The 19856-nt window shown below is 45.9% G+C and overlaps 1 protein-coding gene across 5 annotated transcripts in view; it reads left to right on the top strand.

Moving 5' to 3' along the window:
- si:ch73-375g18.1 (kinesin-like protein KIF1C) overlaps positions 1-19856 on the top strand; it is a 41263-nt gene that overhangs the window by 8256 nt on the left and 13151 nt on the right. For 4 of the 5 annotated variants that reach the window (XM_060937882.1, XM_060937881.1, XM_060937880.1 and 1 more), the window contains exons 4-8: positions 3983-4162; positions 4357-4422; positions 4576-4754; positions 4922-5033; positions 12798-12875. In XM_060937882.1, the coding sequence (XP_060793865.1) occupies positions 3983-4162; positions 4357-4422; positions 4576-4754; positions 4922-5033; positions 12798-12875 (615 nt within the window). Of the gene's footprint in view, positions 1-3663; positions 3897-3982; positions 4163-4356; positions 4423-4575; positions 4755-4921; positions 5034-12797; positions 12876-19856 lie in introns of those variants that run through there. The other variant, XM_060937883.1, reaches the window with a different exon arrangement.

Genomic DNA, 19856 nt, shown 5'->3' with positions numbered 1-19856 from the left:
CGACTTGCCGTGTGACCTCGAAGGGCCCTTGCCACTTGGTGATTAATTTGAATCTCGACATGGGCAATAATATGAGTACCTTGTCTCCCAGTGTGAACTCTCTAAGGTGCATGCCCCTGTCGTACAGCCAGACTTGATGTTCTTGTGCCTGCCGTAAATTCTCCTGGGTTAACTGCGTGAGGGTGTGGACTTTTGTGCGCAGATTGAGAATGTATTGAATTTTGTTCTTGCTAGATGAAGGTCCCTCCTCCCAATTTTCTCATAGCACTCCAAAATGCCATGTGGCTTACACCCATATAATAACTCAAACGATGAAAAACCTGTGGAGGCTTGCGGGACCTCTCATACTGCAAATAACAGGGGCTCAAGCCATTTATTCCAATTACATGCATCCTCACTTACAAATTTCTGAATTAAGTTTTTGAGTGTCTGATTAAACCGTTCCATTAAGCCATCCGTTTGTGGGTGATAGACACTGGTGCAGATAGACTTAATTCCCAGTAACCCATACAGTTCGCGCAGTGTGTGTGACAAAGTGTAGTGCCTTGGTCTGTCAAGATTTCTTTAGGAATCCCGACCCAGGAGATAATACGGAAGAGCACTTTCGCAATACTGCGTGCTGAGATATTGTGGAGAGGCACCATTTCCGGATATCACGTTGCATAGTCCACCAGAACTAAAATAAAGCGATATCCTTGTGCTGACCGATCTAATAGCCCGACGAGATCCATACCAATTATCTCAAAAGGGGTCTCGATTAGAGGGAGAGGGTGCAAAGGCGCTTTTGGAGTGGCCACGGGATTTACTAATTGGTATTCATGGCATGCCACACACCACCGACGGACATCCCTGCAAATCCCTGGACAATAGAACCGGGCCATTATTCGGGGTAGTGTTTTATCCTGCCCTAAATGTCTGGCAGAGGCGAAGTGGCCAAGTGGTTAGAGCGCTTGACCACTAAGCGAACGGTCCCCAGTTTGAGCCTCGTCTCGGACGGTGATCTGGGGCTCGCCTCCTGTCCACCCAGCAGTGAATGGGGACCTGGTGGAAACACTGGGGAAGTTAAAAGGCGGTGAGGAAAGGAACTGGCCACCCTACCTCACCATGCCATGGCCTAGACAGAGTGTGCTATCTACCAGGCACTCCCCAACGTACGTACGAAAACGTATATGGGACTGACTTTGACTTTTTTGAAATGTCTGGCCATGGGATTAAAGTGAGTCACATGGAATATGAGTTCCCTACAGCTCTTTGGGATTAACAACTTGGTTATCAGTTCAGCGGTTTGAGTGTCCTGCGTTACTCAGTACAGCCTATCCTTAATAATAGCAAAATATGGGAAGGCCAGTGTTGCACTTGGCTGGAGAGTTTGACCATCGATTACTCTCACTTGGTCAAACGCATGACGCAGAGTCTTGTCTCGTGACTGCTCTAATGGGAAATCCTCAAGGGAATTCCCTTGAGAGGGAGGAGGGGTGAGCTACTCCTCACTCCTCATATTACCCTGACGCGGTGCTGACGTAGACGGTTCTGTGACAGTATGACATACTAATGCAGGACCCACCTCTTACTATGTGTTTCATCAGTTCTTTGAACCCTGGCCAATCAGTCCCCAAAATCAGTGAGTGGGTGAGACGAGGATTAACAGCTGCCTTTATTCTATGCTTTTCTCCCTAAAACGGAATGTGGACGGACACTAATGGATAGTTGTGAACATCCCCATGCACACACAGAACCTTCACCACTTGTGCTCTCCCCAGTGCCTCACCTTGCACCAGGCTTTGGTGTATTGAGGTCTGATTACAGCCAGAATCCACCAATGCGTGATACGTATCCCCTTGCACACTTACGATACAATACGCTCTGGCCCGATCAGGGGCGGTCTCTGACGCATCGGGGATCCAGACCACCACTTCCACTTCCATTGCAGAGCACTGACTCTGAAGATATCCTGGCTCCCCACAGTTCCAGCACACCGGCCCAAGCTTCCCCTCTGCACCGGTGTTATGGGTGTCACTCACCTGATGGGGAGAAGACATAGACACGGAAGGGAAAAATGGGAGGACACCACGGGTGCGTCGGGCTGGCTGGGGGGGAGCCAGCCCACACCTCTCCAGTGGGGGGAACAGGGTGGGGAAGGGAAGAAGAGAGGAAGGTGGAAGGAGAGAGAAAAAGAGAAGAGGCTATACGTCCTCCTGCTGTCAGAACCGCCACCAGGAGGTCCTCCACCAGTTTGATGGCTTGTTCCAGTGACGCTGGGCGATGACACTGGACCCATTCCATCGTTCCTCCCGGAACTCACGCGATGAACTGCTCCAGTGTCACCAGGTTGATGATTCCTGTGGCATTGCAGTCATCCACCCTCAGCCACCGCCAGTAGGCGTCCCGGAGCTGTTGGCCGAATGCGAAAGGCTGGCTGACCTCCTCCAACTTCAGTGTCCGGAAGCGCTGATGCTGTTGTTCCGGGGAGCGGCCAACATGCTGAAAATTGGCATATATGAGTCGGCTGTCAGCAGGGAGCTGCTGCGTGGCGAGCTGCTCCTCACCAGTCAACAGCAGAAGTAGGCGCTCTGCTTGACTGGCCATCCCCACGCTTCAGCTGCTTGCTCAAAGAGTGCTAGGAAGGCTTCCGGATTGTCATGCGGGCCCATCTTCGTAAGGGTGAGGTGGGGAGGGTCCACTGTGGTGGTGGTCGAGGACCCCGCCGATGTGAGCAGGTGCCAGAACGCCTGGCAATCTTCCTGCTGGGCCAGCACCAAGGCTTCGAAGCATTGTTCCTGCTCCTTCCGGAGGGTGGTCAGCACTTGATGCTGGTTCTGCTGAGTGGTAGTGAGGCCATGGAACGGCGAGGACTCCATGGGGCTGGTTCCCTTTGGTACTCCCGGGTTTCGGCACCACTGTAACAGTTTCCCTGATGTGGGTGGAGTACAGAAGTACGGCAGGTGGGAGATAATGTTTACACACACGTTTATTTTCGCTTTTCAGCTTCACTTGCTCACTCTAGAACACACATGTACACATACAGTCATGTTCTGCTTCAGGGGGCTCTCTTCTCTGCTGTCCCCCTCCTTTTATGCTCCACTGCAACAAACACACACATATTAATTGACAACAGGTGTAACGACTTGGCCACACAGCTTCCCCGACCCTGCCCTCCATTCACAAACTGACGCTTGGCTACGCCCCCGCTGCCACAACTGTGTCTTAAAAAAGGGATATAGCAATCTTAGCAGTTTTCCCATTGATGAAAAAGTAATAGCTAACTTGCTTGAGCTTGAGTCACATGATGAGATCATGAAATTATGGTGAGCCAATGGTATCAGTTTTCTGACATCACCCAACGTTCTCCTAACATTTACGACAATTATTCTTGTCATAACGCAGAGCAGATTTTTTAGCCTTGAGCACAAGGCAGTAGAGATTCCTGATGTGGTTAATGAGGTCAGTTATTTTTAACTATCTTTATGTTTATTAGGCAAAAAGTTTGTGCATATGTGGTAGGCTACATTACAGTGTAGAGCTGCTGTAAAGGGTTCCATCTGTTGCAACACGTCCAACTGTCACTTGTCTCACAAAACATTCATGCTTTCATTGTAATGTAGATCTTATTAGGTGGCATCATAATTTGCTAGTCTATGGATAAGCTGTTAAAAGTAATCACAGAGGTAATCTAATTGTTATCACACCAAATATTTTCACAAAGTAGAAGTTTGGTCAGGGTACTTCTCCAAAGGATTCCATTCAAACAGAACAACCTCTGGTCTCCCTTCAAAGATCCCACAGCTGTTATGTGTTTTTGCCCGACAATTGGAATCTCCCCCTTAAGAACATATATGTCTCTGTTCCTGTTGGTCATACACGACAGTATGGCTTATTCCTATTGGTCACACACTACAGTAAGTCCTTTTCCCTGTTTTCTGTTGTGTGTGTGATATTAGTATATTTCCCATTTTTGTGTGTGTGTTTGTGTGTGTGCGTACAGGAGGATGATCCTGCGTTTATTTCTCAGAAGCAGGTGTATTTGGATATCGGAGAACAGATGTTACTTCATGCATTTGAAGGGTATAATGTGTGTATTTTTGCTTATGGACAAACTGGAGCGGGGAAATCGTACACAATGATGGGAAAACCGGAGCCTGAAGAACAGGGCATCATACCACAGGTAACACACACACACACACACACATAATAATTAAAGTAGTGTTTTTCAGTGTTTAATGGCTGAATATGAACACATTAATTAAAATAACTACAATAGAATGAAATAATCCAGTTTACTTTCCACGTTATATGTGTGTGTGTGTGTGTGTGTGTGTGCGTGTGTGTGTGTGCGTGTGCACGCGCTCTGGTCTGCAGATGTGTGAAGATCTATTTAATCGCATCATGGAGAACACAGATCCTGATCTGTCATACTCAGTAGAGGTATATCTATCTATCTATCTATCTATCTATCTATCTATCTATCTATCTATCTATCTATCTATCTATCTATCTATCTATCTATCTATTATACACACATACACAATTACTATTTTATCTCATGCAGTGAACAGTGTGTGTGTGTGTGTTTGTCAGGTCTCCTACATGGAGATTTACTGTGAGCGTGTGTGTGATCTGCTAAGCCCTGTGTGTGTTGTTGGACTGCGCGTGCGTGAGCATCCCATCCTCGGACCATATGTGGAGGATCTGACCACACATGCCGTGTCCAACTACAGGGATATCACTGAACTGATGCAGTGTGGGAACAGAGCACGGTAACACACACACACATTTTATAATTCAAAATATTTAAATGATTAATTTCATTGTTAAAATTTTAAGTCCAGTTCTTTTCCACACAGTACTGAAATCATTACAGATCTTCCACACTGTGTTTTCGAAACACTGATGAGTAAATGTCTATTTGTGTGTGTCTGTGTAGTACGGTGGCAGCAACGAACATGAATGAGGCAAGCAGTCGATCTCACGCTGTTTTTACACTCATCTTCAGTCAACGCCGCCGAGACCTCATCACCAACCTCACCACTGAGAAGGTGTGTGTGTGTGTGTGTGCGCGCGCGCGTTCTGGGGGTTGACATATAGGACTGGGAAGTGTGGGTAAAAAATCTGGCAAGACTTTTAAACATAGTCTTTCTTAGTGGTGGGAAAAGAGGTCAGGTGTAAGAACACCTACTCTGCCTGCTTAATGAATAAAGCTGTGGTGGTGTTCCAGAAAAACGAAAGATTCATTGAAAGTGGAATATGGCTAAAAGGAGTCATGATACATGTTTCCCCTCTATCTGCCCCTGCCATGTAAGTTGTCATTTCAAACATGCCCCATTTCATTAAAAACAAGTGATCATGAAGGAGGTGGCTTGCTTTGGAAAGTTCATGAGCTCCATGAGAATGATTCCACTTAGCTACAAAAACTCAGCAGTGAAACATCTCATCTCATTATCTCTAGCCGCTTTATCCTGTTCTACAGGGTCGCAGGCAAGCCGGAGCCTATCCCAGCTAACTACGGGCGAAAGGCGGGGTACACCCTGGACAAGTCGCCAGGTCATCACAGGGCTGACACATAGACACAGACAACCATTCACACCTACGGTCAATTTGGTCACCAGTTAACCTAACCTGCATGTCTTTGGACTGTGGGGGAAACCGGAGCACCCGGAGGAAACCCACGCGGACATGGGGAGAACATGCACAGAAAGGCCCTCGCCGGCCACGGGGCTCGAACCCGGACCTTCTTGCTGTGAAGCAACAGCGCTAACCGCCGCTCTCGCTCTCTCTCCTTAAATAGGGCGTGGTCACTGGGGAAGACACACAAACACATTAATTAACATCAGGTGCAGTGATTCTGCCACTTACCTTCCCTGACTCCGCCCTCCGGTCACAGACCGACGCTTGACCACGCCCCCGCTGCCACATACCCCCACCGCCCGACTCAGGCCGGGTGGCCGTCCGGCCTGCAGCCGACTCCCCCCCCCCTTGATGGGAGAGGAAGTCCGCCACGAATATCTGCGCCCCTGGCCTGTGGATCACCTTGAAGTTAAAGGGTTGGAGTGCCAGATACCAACGGGTGATCCGCGTGTTGGCATCCTTCATGCGGTGGAGCCACTGGAGGGGCGCGTGGATGGTTGTGGCGGACTTCCTCTCCCGTCAAGGGCGGGGGAGTCGGCTGCAGGCCAGACGGCCGCCCGGCCTGAGTCGGGCGGTGGGGGTATGTGGCAGCGGGGGCGTGGTCAAGCGTCGGTCTGTGACCGGAGAGTGGAGTCAGGGAAGGTAAGTGGCAGAATCACTGCACCTGATGTTAATTAATGTGTTTGTGTGTCTTCCCCAGTGACTGCGCCCTATTTAAGGAGAGAGAGCGAGAGCAGAGGGAGCTCTCTCCCCAACCAGACGACTGATGTGTGTGGAGTTTTGCGTGCAGGTCAATAACGTATTGGATTTCATTTTTACTTGGTGAAGGTCCCTCCTCCCAATTTTCCCGCAGCACATCTAGAATGCCGCGCGGCTTACGCCCATATAACAGTTCAAAGGGGGAGAACCCTGTGGAGGCTTGGGGGACCTCTCGCACTGCAAATAGCAAGGGTTTGAGCCATTTATCCCAATTACGTGCGTCCTCACTTACGAATTTTTTAATTATATTCTTGAGGGTGCGATTGAACCGTTCAACTAAACTGTCCGTTTGTGGGTGATACACGCTGGTGCGGATCGGCTTAATACCCAACAACCCATACAGTTCGTTCAGTGTACGTGACATAAACGAGGTACCTTGGTCAGTCAGAATCTCTTTCGGGATTCCAACTCCGGAGATGACGCGGAAGAGTGCCTCCACAATACTGCGTGCTGAGATATTGCGAAGAGGCACCGCTTCCAGGTATCGCGTTGCATAGTCCACCAGAACTAATATAAAGTGGTACCCTCGTGTTGACCGATCTAATGGCCCGACGAGATCCATCCCAATTCTTTCGAACGGGGTCTCGATTAATGGGAGAGGGCGCAAAGGCGCTTTTGGAATGGCTGCTGGGTTTACTAACTGGCATTCACGGCACGCCATACACCACTTACGGACATCGCCGCAAATCCCTGGCCAATAGAACCGGGCCATTATTCAGGCTAGTGTTTTATCCTGCCCTAAGTGTCCAGCCATGGGATTAAAGAGAGCTGCCTGGAATACCAATTCCTGGCGGCTCTTTGGAATCAAAAGCTGCGTGACTCGCTCTTTAGTCTGAGTGTCCTGCGTCACTTGGTATAATCTATCCTTCATAATTGCGAAGTAGGGGAAGGATGGGGTGGCGTTTGGCTGGAGCGTTTGACCATCGATTACTCTCACTTGGTCAAACGCATGCCGCAGAGTCTCGTCTCGTGACTGCTCTAATGGAAAATCTACGAGGGATTCCCCAATAGAGAGAGGAGGAGCCGGCGGCTCCTCACTCTGACGCGGAGATGATGTAGACGGCTCTGTGACAGCTGCTCCCACCAACGCGACACCAGGACCTCCCCCTGTTAAACTATGGCAGGACTCACTCTTCACTAGATGCCTCATTAACTCCCCAAATCCCGGCCAATCAGTCCCCAAAATTATCGAGTGGGTAAGGCAAGGATTAACCGCCGCCTTTACTATAAATTTTTCCCCTCGAAAAAGAATGTGGACTGACACTAGAGGGTAGTTGTGAACATCCCTGTGCACACACAACACCTTCGCCAATTGTGCTCCTCCCAATGCCTCGTCTTGCACCAGGCTTTGGTGGATTGAGGTCTGATTACAACCAGAATCCACCAACGCCTGATATTGGACACTCACCGGTATGCGATACGCTCCAGCCTGATCGAGGGCGGCTCCTGGCGCATTGGGGATCCGAACCACCGTGCCCATCTCCATTACCAAGCACTGCTGTTGGAGGTGGCCCGGCTCCCCGCAGCGCCAGCAAACCGGCCTGGGCTTCCTCTCTGCACTAGTGCTCTGGGGCTCACTCACCTGAGGGGGGGAGAGACAGACACAGAAGGGAGAAACGGGAGGGCACCGCGGGTGCGGCGGGCCGGCTGGGGTGGCGCCAGCCCCCGCCTCCGCGGTGGGGGAATGGGGCGAGGAGGAGACACAGGAGGAGGGGGAGAGAGAGAGGAGAGGAGAGAAGAGGTTGTCTGCTGTCCTGCCATCGGGACAGCCGCCAAATGGTCCTCCGCCAGCTCGATTGCCTGATCCAGCGACGCCGGGCGGTGGCACCGGACCCACTCTGCGGTTCCTGCTGGTAAACGCGCGATGAACTGCTCCAGTACCACCTGGTTGATGAGTCCCTCGGCGTCGCGGCTGTCGGCCCTCAACCACTGCCAGCAGGCAACCCGGAGTTGCTGGCCAAACGCGAACGGCCGGCCGACTTCCTCCAAGCACAAAGTGCGGAAGCGCTGACGTTGTTGCTTGGGGGTGCGCCCCACACGCTGGAGGACGACTCGGCGAAGGTCCGCGTAGGCCAGCCGGCGGTCGGCGGGGAGCTGTAGCGCGGCCAGCTCTCCCGTTAGCAGGGGGAGGAGGCGCGCCGCGCGCTGTTCCACCGGCCACCCCGAGGTCTCTGCTACCTGCTCAAAGGGTGTGAGGAAGGCCTTGGGGTCGTCCTGCAGGCCCATCTTTGTTAGGGTGAGGGGGGAAGGGCCAACGGCGGTGGAGTTGGTGGACCCCGCCGACGCGAGGAGGTGCCGGAACGCCCGATGATCTTCCTGTTGCGCCAGCACCAGGGCCTCGAACCATTGTTCTTGCTACTTTCGGAGGGCAAGCAGCGCCTGGTGCTGGCTCTGTTGGGCCGTGGTGAGGGCATGGATCAGGTCTGCGAAGGGGGAGGACTCCATGGGGCTGTTCTCTTCTGTGCTCATTCCCCCAGGTTTCGGCACCACTGTGACAGTTCGTATGGGTGGGTGGAGCACAGAAGGACGGCAGGCCAGAACTGAGTTCACAAAACTCTTTTTATTGTGACACTTTTCAGCATTACATTCTCCCAGACACTCAGACACACGCACACACATCAGTCGTCTGGTCGGGAAGAGAGCTCCCTCTGCTCTCGCTCTCTCTCCTTAAATAGGGCGCGGTCACTGGGGAAGACACACAAACACATTAATTAACATCAGGTGCAGTGATTCTGCCACTTACCTTCCCTGACTCCACCCCTCCGGTCACAGACCGACGCTTGACCACGCCCCCGCTGCCACAGTCACCAACAGATGGAAGACACAGGAGGGGCAGACCTAAGACAACATGGAGGTCAACATTTAGAGAGCACTTGGCGGTGAGGGGACTCATATGGGAAGAGGGAAACAACGCCGCCCAAGACAGAAGACGATGGAGAGGACTTGCCGCCCTTTGTCCCCCAGGGATTGGAGGAACTAATATTGATAATGAGTATATTTTGGTGAACAGTCCTGGTCTGAGACTGCTGTGTATTAGGGGTTAGTAGTTAGTGTGTTAGTGATTAGAGTGTTGGGGTTTGTTGTGTTAGGGGTTAATGTGATAGGGTTTAGTCTGTTAATCTGAGGACTAGCTGAGAGAGGGGACTGATTTTAGGACTGACCTCTTGGATTTTCAGTGCTTCATACTGCAGTGTGTTTTCATTACTTTTGAGATGTTTCCAAAATTTTCGATTTCTTTTGTACAGACAGAATCAAGTCTATAATAAGTCTGCCCTGCATGCATTGATTAGTTTATTTGAACTATTAGGATATTTTTACAGAACTTTGCATTCAGGGACTTATCCTATCTAGTGTAGTTGTACGTACTGAATGGAACCCAAACCTCGCATCCATACATGAGAATAGGTGCAATGACACTGTCAGAGAATTTACACCAAATTCTAATTGGAATGTCTATTTTGTAATATTTTTCTTGAATGAATAAAAAGCGTAATGGTTAGCACTGTTGCCTCACAGCAAGAAGGTCCTGGGTTCGAGCCCAGTGGCCAACGAGGGTCTTTCTGTGTGGAGTTTGCATTTCTCTCCATGTCTGTGTGGGTTTCCACCGGGTGCTCCGGTTTCCCCCACAGTCCAAAGACATGCAGGTTAGGCTAATTGGTGGCTCTAAATTGACCGTAGGTGTGAATGTGAGTGTGAATGGTTGTCTGTGTCTATGTGTCAGCCCTGTGATAACCTGGCGACTTGTCCAGGGTGTACCCCGCCTCTCACCCATAGTCAGCTGGGATAGGCTCCAGGTTGCCTGCGAGCCTGTAGGACAGGATAAGCAGCTACAGATAATGGATGGATGAATAAAAAGCTGTTCATGCTTTTTGTCTTGGTGCAGTGTTTGTCAGTCTTACTCCTGGAGCCCCCCTATCCTGCATATCTTCTATCTGTCCTTGCTCTAAACACACCTGACTGAAATTAGTGTGATTAACATCTCTCATCTCATCTCATTATCTCTAGCCGCTTTATCCTTCTACAGGGTCGCAGGCAAGCTGGAGCCTATCCCAGCTGACTACGGGCGAAAGGCGGGGTACACCCTGGACAAGTCGCCAGGTCATCACAGGGCTGACACATAGACACAGACAACCATTCACACTCACATTCACACCTACGGTCAATTTAGAGTCACCAGTTAACCTAACCTGCATGTCTTTGGACTGTGGGGGAAACCGGAGCACCCGGAGGAAACCCACGCGGACACGGGGAGAACATGCAAACTCCACACAGAAAGGCCCTCGCCGGCCATGGGGCTCGAACCCAGGACCTTCTTGCTGTGAGGCGACAGCGCTAACCACTACACCACCGTGCCGCCCTGTGATTAACATCCTCTTGGTTAAATCAGGTGTGCTCAGCTAATCAAAAGTGCCACTGATGAGTTTGGTTAGGTAGGTGGAGCAGAGAAAGATGGAAAACATGCAGAGCAGGGGGCCCCAGGAGAAGCACTGAGAATCAGTGTCTTAGTGCATTCACTTCCAGATCAAAGTTTTCTGAGGCACTGATTTTCAGTCCTATGTAGTTCTAGTATAATGAGTGCTCGAAGGCAGTTTCCAGTAGTGAACTGGTGTCTGTTTTCTAGCAATTTGGAATAGGCAGCAATGATATAGCTCTGTACAGGACAGCATTTCGAAACAAATTATCCTGTATTCGCCTCCTCCTGTTCAGCACTTCTATGAGGAGAAGGGGTCCTTTCCAATTGTTGTTTAAATAAAGTATATAAAAGAAACACGATAAGGTTGGATAAAATACTCACCACGCTGATCTTTAATGCCTCGGTCACAACCGGCCATACGTGCTCCTACGGCCGGTCTACATGCAAAAAACGCAAGAAACGCATGGAGGGCACGCGTGTGACGTGCTGATTTTCGAGCCGTAGACTGGCCGCAGACCGGCCGCAGAGGTTCTTTGTCATGTCAAACAAACTCTACGGGCGCTTACGTTTTTTTCAGTTTGCAAGACAAACTTACGGCCAACGTGCGTCTTTCTCCACGAACAAAAAAAATGCAGTGATTTGGGAAACGCCAAAAACTGCACGGCCAAAAAATCGTACGTCCGGTTGTGACCTAGGCTTAGAATAAGCCAGCTATGCGGGATTGTGCACATGTCAGAAATTCTATTCTGTTTGTACGCTTGGGACATATAAACACGCACACATCCGTTTGATCGCTTTCATTTAAATGTTACGTTCAGAATCACGGATCGGAATGAATTCATTCCAAATGTAAAAAATGTGTGCGTGTAAATGTAGCTAATGAAACATGTAAATATTTTCGCTTTGCTTTTTGGTGAACATGATGTTTGATTAGGATGTGTAAGGTGTAAATGTGTTCAGTAGTGCGATGATTTGGTTAAAAGGCATCTGATTCTTACTCAGGACACTGTGTTCTGTAAGGTCCTGGTCACACTACAGCTCGCGATGGGTTTGTAAATTGATAGCATTGCCACCAATCGTGCAATGCACGGTGAATGTTCTCTGAGCTTTTTGAGTTGTTTTTTGGTGTGTCTTCGCCTTGTGAGTGGCCAAAAATGTTGCGAAAAATTTCAGTGCCTGCACTGAAATTTGGTGGCGATGTTTTTGTCAGCAAACTAAGCGGTGAATACTCACAGATGGGTTTGGGAATATTTTCTGAAGCTCGGGTAAGCATCGCTACCAAACGCCTTGTTTTCATAGATAATCCATCACAAAGCACTGTGAGCTGTAGTGTGACCGTAGCCTAAGGAAGGCCTGTATCTGGGCATTAATGGCACAGCAGAAAACCATCCCCAGATTACTGCTCACACAGTTGCCCCAGTAGCTGTTGGGATCTAATTTATCTCCACTCTCATAAATTGGGTATACAAGCCCCAGTCCGAGAGGTCAGGAAAGCAGCCAGCTTGAAAAGTTTTAATAACGATCATGAACAGGACCTGTTCTTCAACATTTCTGTCCTGATGCTGTCAGGGCCACATGCTTTTTTACTTCTTAAGTTTTAGAGAACACGTTATTTCTTTTAAGATAATTTTGAGATTAATTAGGTTTTGATTAATTTTGAAAGCTAATTCAAGGAGCTCTAATTTATCTTGTATTTCTTTTTGGTTATATGTGAGAAATTCTTTTTGTGGAAATTCTTTGAAAATATTTTCAAAGGAAATTTTCCATGTCTGTCCGTTCTGTATTGGAAGGGTCTGATTTTGTTCAGTATTAATATCATTCCACGTTTCTCAAAACTGTTTCTGGTCCATTTTCCATGTCATTAAAGGTTTTGTAGTAGTGCTGTTTTTTTCTGATGCATGGCCTTCCAATATGGATTGATCATGTCACAGGATTTTTGTCTGCATTTTGCTTTTTGCTGTTCTGTGTATTTGATTTGACAACTCTCTCTCTTTCTCTCTAGGTCAGTAAGATCAGTCTGGTTGACTTGGCGGGCAGTGAGAGAGCAGCTTCATCTGGAGCAAAGGGCATAAGGTTAAAGGTCAGAGAAGTCAAATCAATTTATTTGTGTAGCATTTTTAACACGAGACATTGTTGTAAACCCTACAGATTCCCAAGTTTCAAGCGTTTGGCTGTAAAAATAGGACAACTGATAGGGGTAAAGGTCAGATTTTTAATCAGGGGTCTCATAAATGCTAATTTAAAGAATGTAGGTACATAGCCAGTTCTAAGGGAAAAATGTATTATTTTGTAGAAGATGTTCAATTGCTTCTGATATTGTATGTTTGAAGAGTCATGTAGGTCAGGGATCTTGTACACAAGTTGAAGATTTTGATGAGGAAATTAATGAAGATAGGTCAGTTTCTCTAAGGGGAGTAAAACATTCTAATCACTGATCTGATACAGTTATATTGTTATCTAAAGGGTTACTTATCAGATTTCTTTCTTCAAATTAATAGTTTGAAATTTTTGTCTGATATTTTCAATTTTGCCATTGAAAAATTTCATGAAGTCGTTGCTACTACATATTGAAGGTGTGCATGTTTCTGTGGTGGTCTTATTCCTTGTTTATTTTGCTACAGCATTAATTAAGAATCTAGGATTAGAGAACAGAATGGCATAAGGCAGATTCTACCATAACAGAGGCCAGTTAAGTCCCATCTCCTTAAATTGCTGAATTGATTATTTTGATCATTCTATTAAGTTTTTCTAGTAGCATTTGGGGTCTTGGACATTCACAGTAAATTTTAGGACAGTAGTCCTGGTAACTAATTAATAAAAGCCTGACATGACAGACATGCTAAATGACAATCGAAACACATCGGTTTCTATCATCAAAATCTGACAAACTAACGTCTACCATCATATTCTGACAGACACTCTAGATGACAATAGCAACAAAACTGTTTCTTACATTATTAATCTGACAAATTTAGTAATAATATTAAATACCTCATCACTAGAACCAAATAATAAAATAAAATATTGAAATAAAAAAGATAAAATTTATTTTCAAAATTGAAATATCAACAATAATTGTCAGAACAGTGACGATAGACATGACTGTGTCACTTTCGCGGGGAAATAACACATTGAAATGGCCTGTCGGCTGAAAGGGTCGCAAGTCGCAAAGATGCTGCTTTTGAGTTGCCTAGGTTGGAATGACGTCAATTTCGACCTCGGCGTATTCGACATTCGAAGTCGAGGGAAGGAACCCGTAGTTGAGAAGACTGGCCCAAGTTGATAAGTAGGAATTTCAAGTTGATGGGCCGTTTTCTTCGGCTTTTACTGGTTGGAGGTTGGGAATTGCAACTTGCATCCGCGAGTCAAACGCAGGAAGAGTAGTCGTATAATTTAGGTTGAGAGCAACAGGTAGTAAACAAGTGAGTAATAATTGGGGATGAATAGGAATACGTTCAATGCCGAACAGTTGGTTGAAAAGGTATACACATGAAGCAAGAAAAAAATCGTCGAAATGTGACAACCAAAAAGGTAAAATCAAACAGAGGCGTGGGGGGCAGGGTGTAAAGAACTCACAAGATGATACTGGCTGGGTATGCGATGAGTGTGGGATAAATTTTGTTAATGATTCTGACATGGTGTTAGGATGTGACAACTGTCCATCTTATTACTGTATCAAATGCATAGAGATGACGCCAGATGAGTACTCAGTTTTACATCGGCCAGATTGCTTCTGGAGATGCCCGGCGTGTGCAATGGAAGCTGAAGATAAGAAAAACTGGTGCGGGGAAATTATGTTAGAAATGGATTTGAAGTTTGATACTCTTGAGAAGAAATTAGATACAGCCACAAATGGATCCCTTCTTGAGCAATACATGAAGGAATTTGAGACTAAGCTTGAGAAGAAAATAGAGACAGTCATGAGTGGGGTCCTTCTTGAGCAACACATGAAGGAACTTGAGAGCAAGCTGGAGCAGAAACTTAAACTATACTTCACCGAATTCACTCAAGAAGTACCGAAAGAAGTAAAGAAGACTTGGGCTGACTGTGGAAATACAGCACCAATTCCCAACTTCAGAAACATTGTAAAAGACGCCATGGAATATCAGAAAAAAGCTGAAGACGAAAGGGAATCAAGAGAATCCAACTTAATAATATATCGGGCAGGAGAAAGTCAGGCAGCTAATCCAGAAGGAAGGAAGAAGGAAGATGAAGAGTTCTTTAACACATTGTGCGAAACAGTACTGGAAGTGGGACAAATTAAAACAAGGAACATAATCAGGCTGGGGAAGAAGATTGAAAATGGAACAAGCCAGGGGACCACAAGACAAGCAAGACCAATGAAAATTATACTTGAAAACAAAGTGCAGCGGGAGCTGATCATGAAAGCAGTAAACAGACTTGCTGAAGCGGAACCAAAATATAAGAATATCAGTATAACCCCAGATTACACCAAGGAAGAGAGGGACATGATAAAGTTAAAGGTTGCGGAAGCAAAAGAAAAAAACAAAACTGATTTAAACTATGTATACAAGGTCAGAGGCCCTCCATGGAACCTCAGACTGGTGAAATTCAAGAAAGAACGTTAAAGAAACACGTAACAAACAAGAATAAAAGAAAACAACTACCAAACAAGGAACTAGTAAGTGATATATCAAACTTAAAGACAATAAATACAAACCAGACAAATGACAGTAACAATAACAAACCTCCCAAGAATTTTATTACTATAAATAGGCTAAAAGCTATGCAAGTTAATGCGAGGAGTATATTTAATAAACTAGATATTATGGAAAGCTATGTTCTGGAAGAGAATCCAGATATTGTATGTATAACCGAATCATGGGCCCACAAGGACATTTTAGATGCAGAACTTAGTCTAGAAGACTATAGCACCATCAGGAATGACAGAGTAGGTAAAAAAGGGGGTGGTTGTTTAATATACATAAGAGACAATATTGAATATATATCGTGTGATGAGTTATCTCAGACAAAGAACACAGAAACTCTGTGGTGTGAAATTAATACTGTCAAAGGCGCGTTTATACTGGGAGTATGTTATCATAGTCCATCAGCTAATAAGGAGAGAGAAGAAGCCCTTCATGCATTGATGCGATGAGCATGTAATGAACATAAAAATGTAGTCATAATGGGTGATTTTAATCATAGATCAATCGACTGGATTCATCTCCAAGCAGCTGCCGAGGGAAAAAGTTTCTTGGAGCTCACCCAGGACTTATTCCTTACACAGCATACCACCGAATCCACCACAGGTGAAAACACACTGGATTTAATTTTATCATCCGAGCCAAACATGATAGACAACATAAGGATACGTGAGCCATTCAGTGACCATAATATAATTCTGTGTGATATAGTTGTGTCAGTAGAAATCAAAGACTAGAGAGTAACATATTTCGACTACAGGAATGGAGATTATGAAGGAATGAAAAAGTATTTAAACGAGTACGACTGGAATAATGCTTTTAATAGCCAGTCAGTAAATGACAAATTTAGTATATTTAAGGAAGTCATGGATATTGCAGTCCGGAAATTCGTCCCCATAGCGACCAAAAGAAGAAAGAAGAAACCAAGATGGATAACAAGCAGAGTGCGAAATATGGGGGGGGGGGGTCCGACCCTCCCGATTAACCCATGAGACCCCCTGAAAGCCTCAAATGCTAAATTGTGGGGGGGGGGGTCTCAAATTTCGTTAAAATAAATAAAATAAAATTATAATAGTACATATTATTGTTACTAATGGTCATTAAAATGTTTTCTAAGCTCACAATGCCATAGGCCTATTCAGAATTCAATCACTGGCCAAGCGAGCCAGCTGTCTAGTGCCCGTATGTAAATTAGCCATGCGCTGAGGTGCACGCGCCAAACAGACGATAGAGGTAATAGAGTTGAGTTGAGTACCGTATTGAAAATGGCTAGCAAGCGAAAGCTACAGAGTGCATCACTAGCACACTTTGGGTTCATCACATCTAAAAAGGTGGCACTGAGAGATGAAGCTGCTGCTGCAGTGGGCACACTCCCTGGTAGAAGAGAAGAGCCAACAGAAGAGCCTAATCTCCCTCCCTGTCAAGAACAAGATGAGGCCGAGTCCGTGACCGTTTCTCTCGCCGAGTGTTCCGAAGAAGCAGCAGGTGCTGAGGTAATGTCAGTCAGTGCTGCTAGCACAAGTGACCTGCCGACTGGTTGGACAATGAAACAGGTGGAAGAGTGGAAAGACCGTAACTCTTGGCTTGACTTTAAGGCCTATGTGTGTGCGTTGGCCTGTGTGTGTGCGTGAGTGTGTGTGTGTGTGTGTGTGCGAGAGAGAGGAGAGAGAAAGAGCGCACCCGCCGTGGTGCTGTGTGGCTTGTTGTAGGCTGTCTGTAGCATCCACTGTGGTGTTTTTTTTTTCACCTTGAATTTGTATTTGCACAAAGACGTATCTTTCTAAATGATCGTAATCGCTAAATGGATGGTTAAATAGTGTCATACAATTGGTCACACTGCAGGCTTTCAAGTGCACCGGTTGCGTGACGAAACCTTTATCATTTATTCAGTCGCTTTTGTAAACGCGCCAGATATTTGTTATTGCGTCTGCACTGTAATATAGGCCTACAACTTTGCATTGAAGAAAAAAATTTTTGCGCAAAAATTCGGAGATGGGGACCCCCCCGAATATCGATGGGTATTTCGCACACTGATGACAAGTCATGCCGAGGCAGCAAGACGCAAAATGTACCATAAGTGGAAGCGATATAGAGAAACTGGGGACAGTACAACAATATGAGATATACAAGAAACAACTAAATAAAGCCAGGAATGAGATAAACAGAGCAAAGAGAAATTTTGAAAAGAAACTAGCGGACAATATTAAAAAGGATCCCAAGTCATTCTATGCTTATGCTCGGTCAAAAACCAAAACAAAAGATGGTATTGGGCCATTAGAAGACAAGGACGGAAATATTATCACAGATTCGGCTAAGAAGGCTGATATTTTAAATAACTTTTTTAGCTCAGTATTCACAGATGAAGATGTAGAGAACTTGCCAGAATCAGTGAAGATATTTCAAAAAACAGTCGAAGAATGCCTACAAAATGTAAATTTTTCTGTGGAAGTTGTTCTCAAGAAAGTAGAACAACCATATAACCTCAAACCATATAAAGCGCCAGGGGTGGATAATCTGTACTCTACAGTGTTACGTGAAGTAGCTCCAGTAATAGCGGAACCTCTGAGCATAATATTCACAGAAAGTATGTGCAAGGGGGAGGTACCAGAGGACTGGACACGAGCAAATGTCTCACCCATATATAAGAAGGGGAAGAAGACCCAACCAAGCAACTACAGACCTGTCAGTTTGACCTCGCAGATATCCAAGATTATGGAATCTATAATAAGAGATGCCATAGTCACACACTTAGAGACCCATAAACTAATCTACTCATCACAACACGGGTTCGTGTGTGGTAGATCATGCCTCACAAATCTACTACTGTACTTGGATAAAGTAACATACTACGTAGACAAGGGAATTCCAGTAGATGCAATATACTTAGACTTTAGTAAGGCCTTTGACAGAGTGCCCCACAAGAGACTGGCTTTAAAGTTGGAATCTCACGGCATAACAGGGCAAGTGAAGCAGTGGATATCATCATGGCTATCTGGACGACTGCAGAGAGTAGTGCTGAATGGTTCTTACTCAAGGTGGATGCCAGTGAGGAGTGGAGTACCACAGGGTTCAGTACTAGGACCAGTTCTTTTTGTTATATACATTAATGACCTTTATATAGGAATCTGTAGTGAACTATTGAAGTTTGCAGACGATACTAAGATATTCAAGTGCATTGCAACATACCGTGATGCTGAAAAACTACAGGCGGACCTGAGGAAGTTATTCCAGTGGAGTAAGGAGTGGATGATGCTATTTAACGCTGACAAATGTAAATGTGTGCATTATGGTTACAACAACCCACAATATGACTACTTTATGGGAGATGAACCAATTGGAACTTCTCATGAAGAGAAGGATTTAGGTGTTTTCATCAACGACAAACTGGATGTAGCTTCCCACTGCGCCAGAGCAGCAAAGAAAGCCAACTCCATCTTGGGTATGATAGCAAGGTCTATCAAGTACAAAACCAAAGCTACGGTGATAACTTTGTACAAAACACTTGTAAGGCCCCACCTGGACTATGTGATTCAAGCATGGCGTCCATGGCAGCAGAAAGATGTCAACCTTCTGGAGAGTGTACAGCGTAGAGCCACCCGAATGATCCCTGGAATTGGACATTTAGACTATCCGTCTAGACTTAAGGCAGTAAATCTTACTACACTGGAGACAAGGCGAGCACGGGTGGACCTTCTAGAGGTGTTTAAAATATTTAAAGGAATGGAATGCATAGATCCCAAAGAAATATTTACTATCGAACATAGTAGGACAACAAGGCACCATCCCTACAAAATAGCTAAGTTGCATTCCAGACTGGATGTAAGGAAATACTTCTTTGCCAGAAGAATTGTCAACGATTGGAACAGACTTCCTACAGAAGCAGTGATGTCAGAAGATATCAACCAGTTCAAGGGGCATCTGGACAGGTTCCTCAAGCACTGAGTGGGGGATTATACGAGTCAGAAGACGACTCTCTTCCCCGTCATCTCCTCAACTACATCGTCGTAAGACGTAGAAGAGGAGGATCAAGGTAAATCAAGTGGCTCTGATTTATCTCAACTTACGATAGTTTTCCTCCAGAAAAATTTAAATATGAATGCACAAATATATTCTCAATGTTTCTAGCGTCAAAAATTTCTATCGACAGGATAGCTGACAGAAAATCTTACCTTGATTTATTTGATGAAATCTAGCTGTCAGAACTCCAAGTCTTGCCCGGAAGTAAATGTCTGCTGTCACAAAAATCATGCGCAGTAGAATTTCCTCTTTGCATCAGTCAACATGTGCGTGGTGAGAGCTTGAATTTTGCTATCGTCAGATGCATTTGACTGACAGACTGACGATAGCATTTTTTAAAAATAACTGTGGGCTTCTCTCGTGAACGAAATAGTTTT

The sequence above is a fragment of the Neoarius graeffei genome, chromosome 13 (genome assembly GCF_027579695.1).
Source record: "Neoarius graeffei isolate fNeoGra1 chromosome 13, fNeoGra1.pri, whole genome shotgun sequence".
Classification (NCBI taxonomy): Eukaryota; Metazoa; Chordata; class Actinopteri; order Siluriformes; family Ariidae; genus Neoarius; species Neoarius graeffei.
This window is presented reverse-complemented; position numbering and strand designations above follow the sequence as displayed.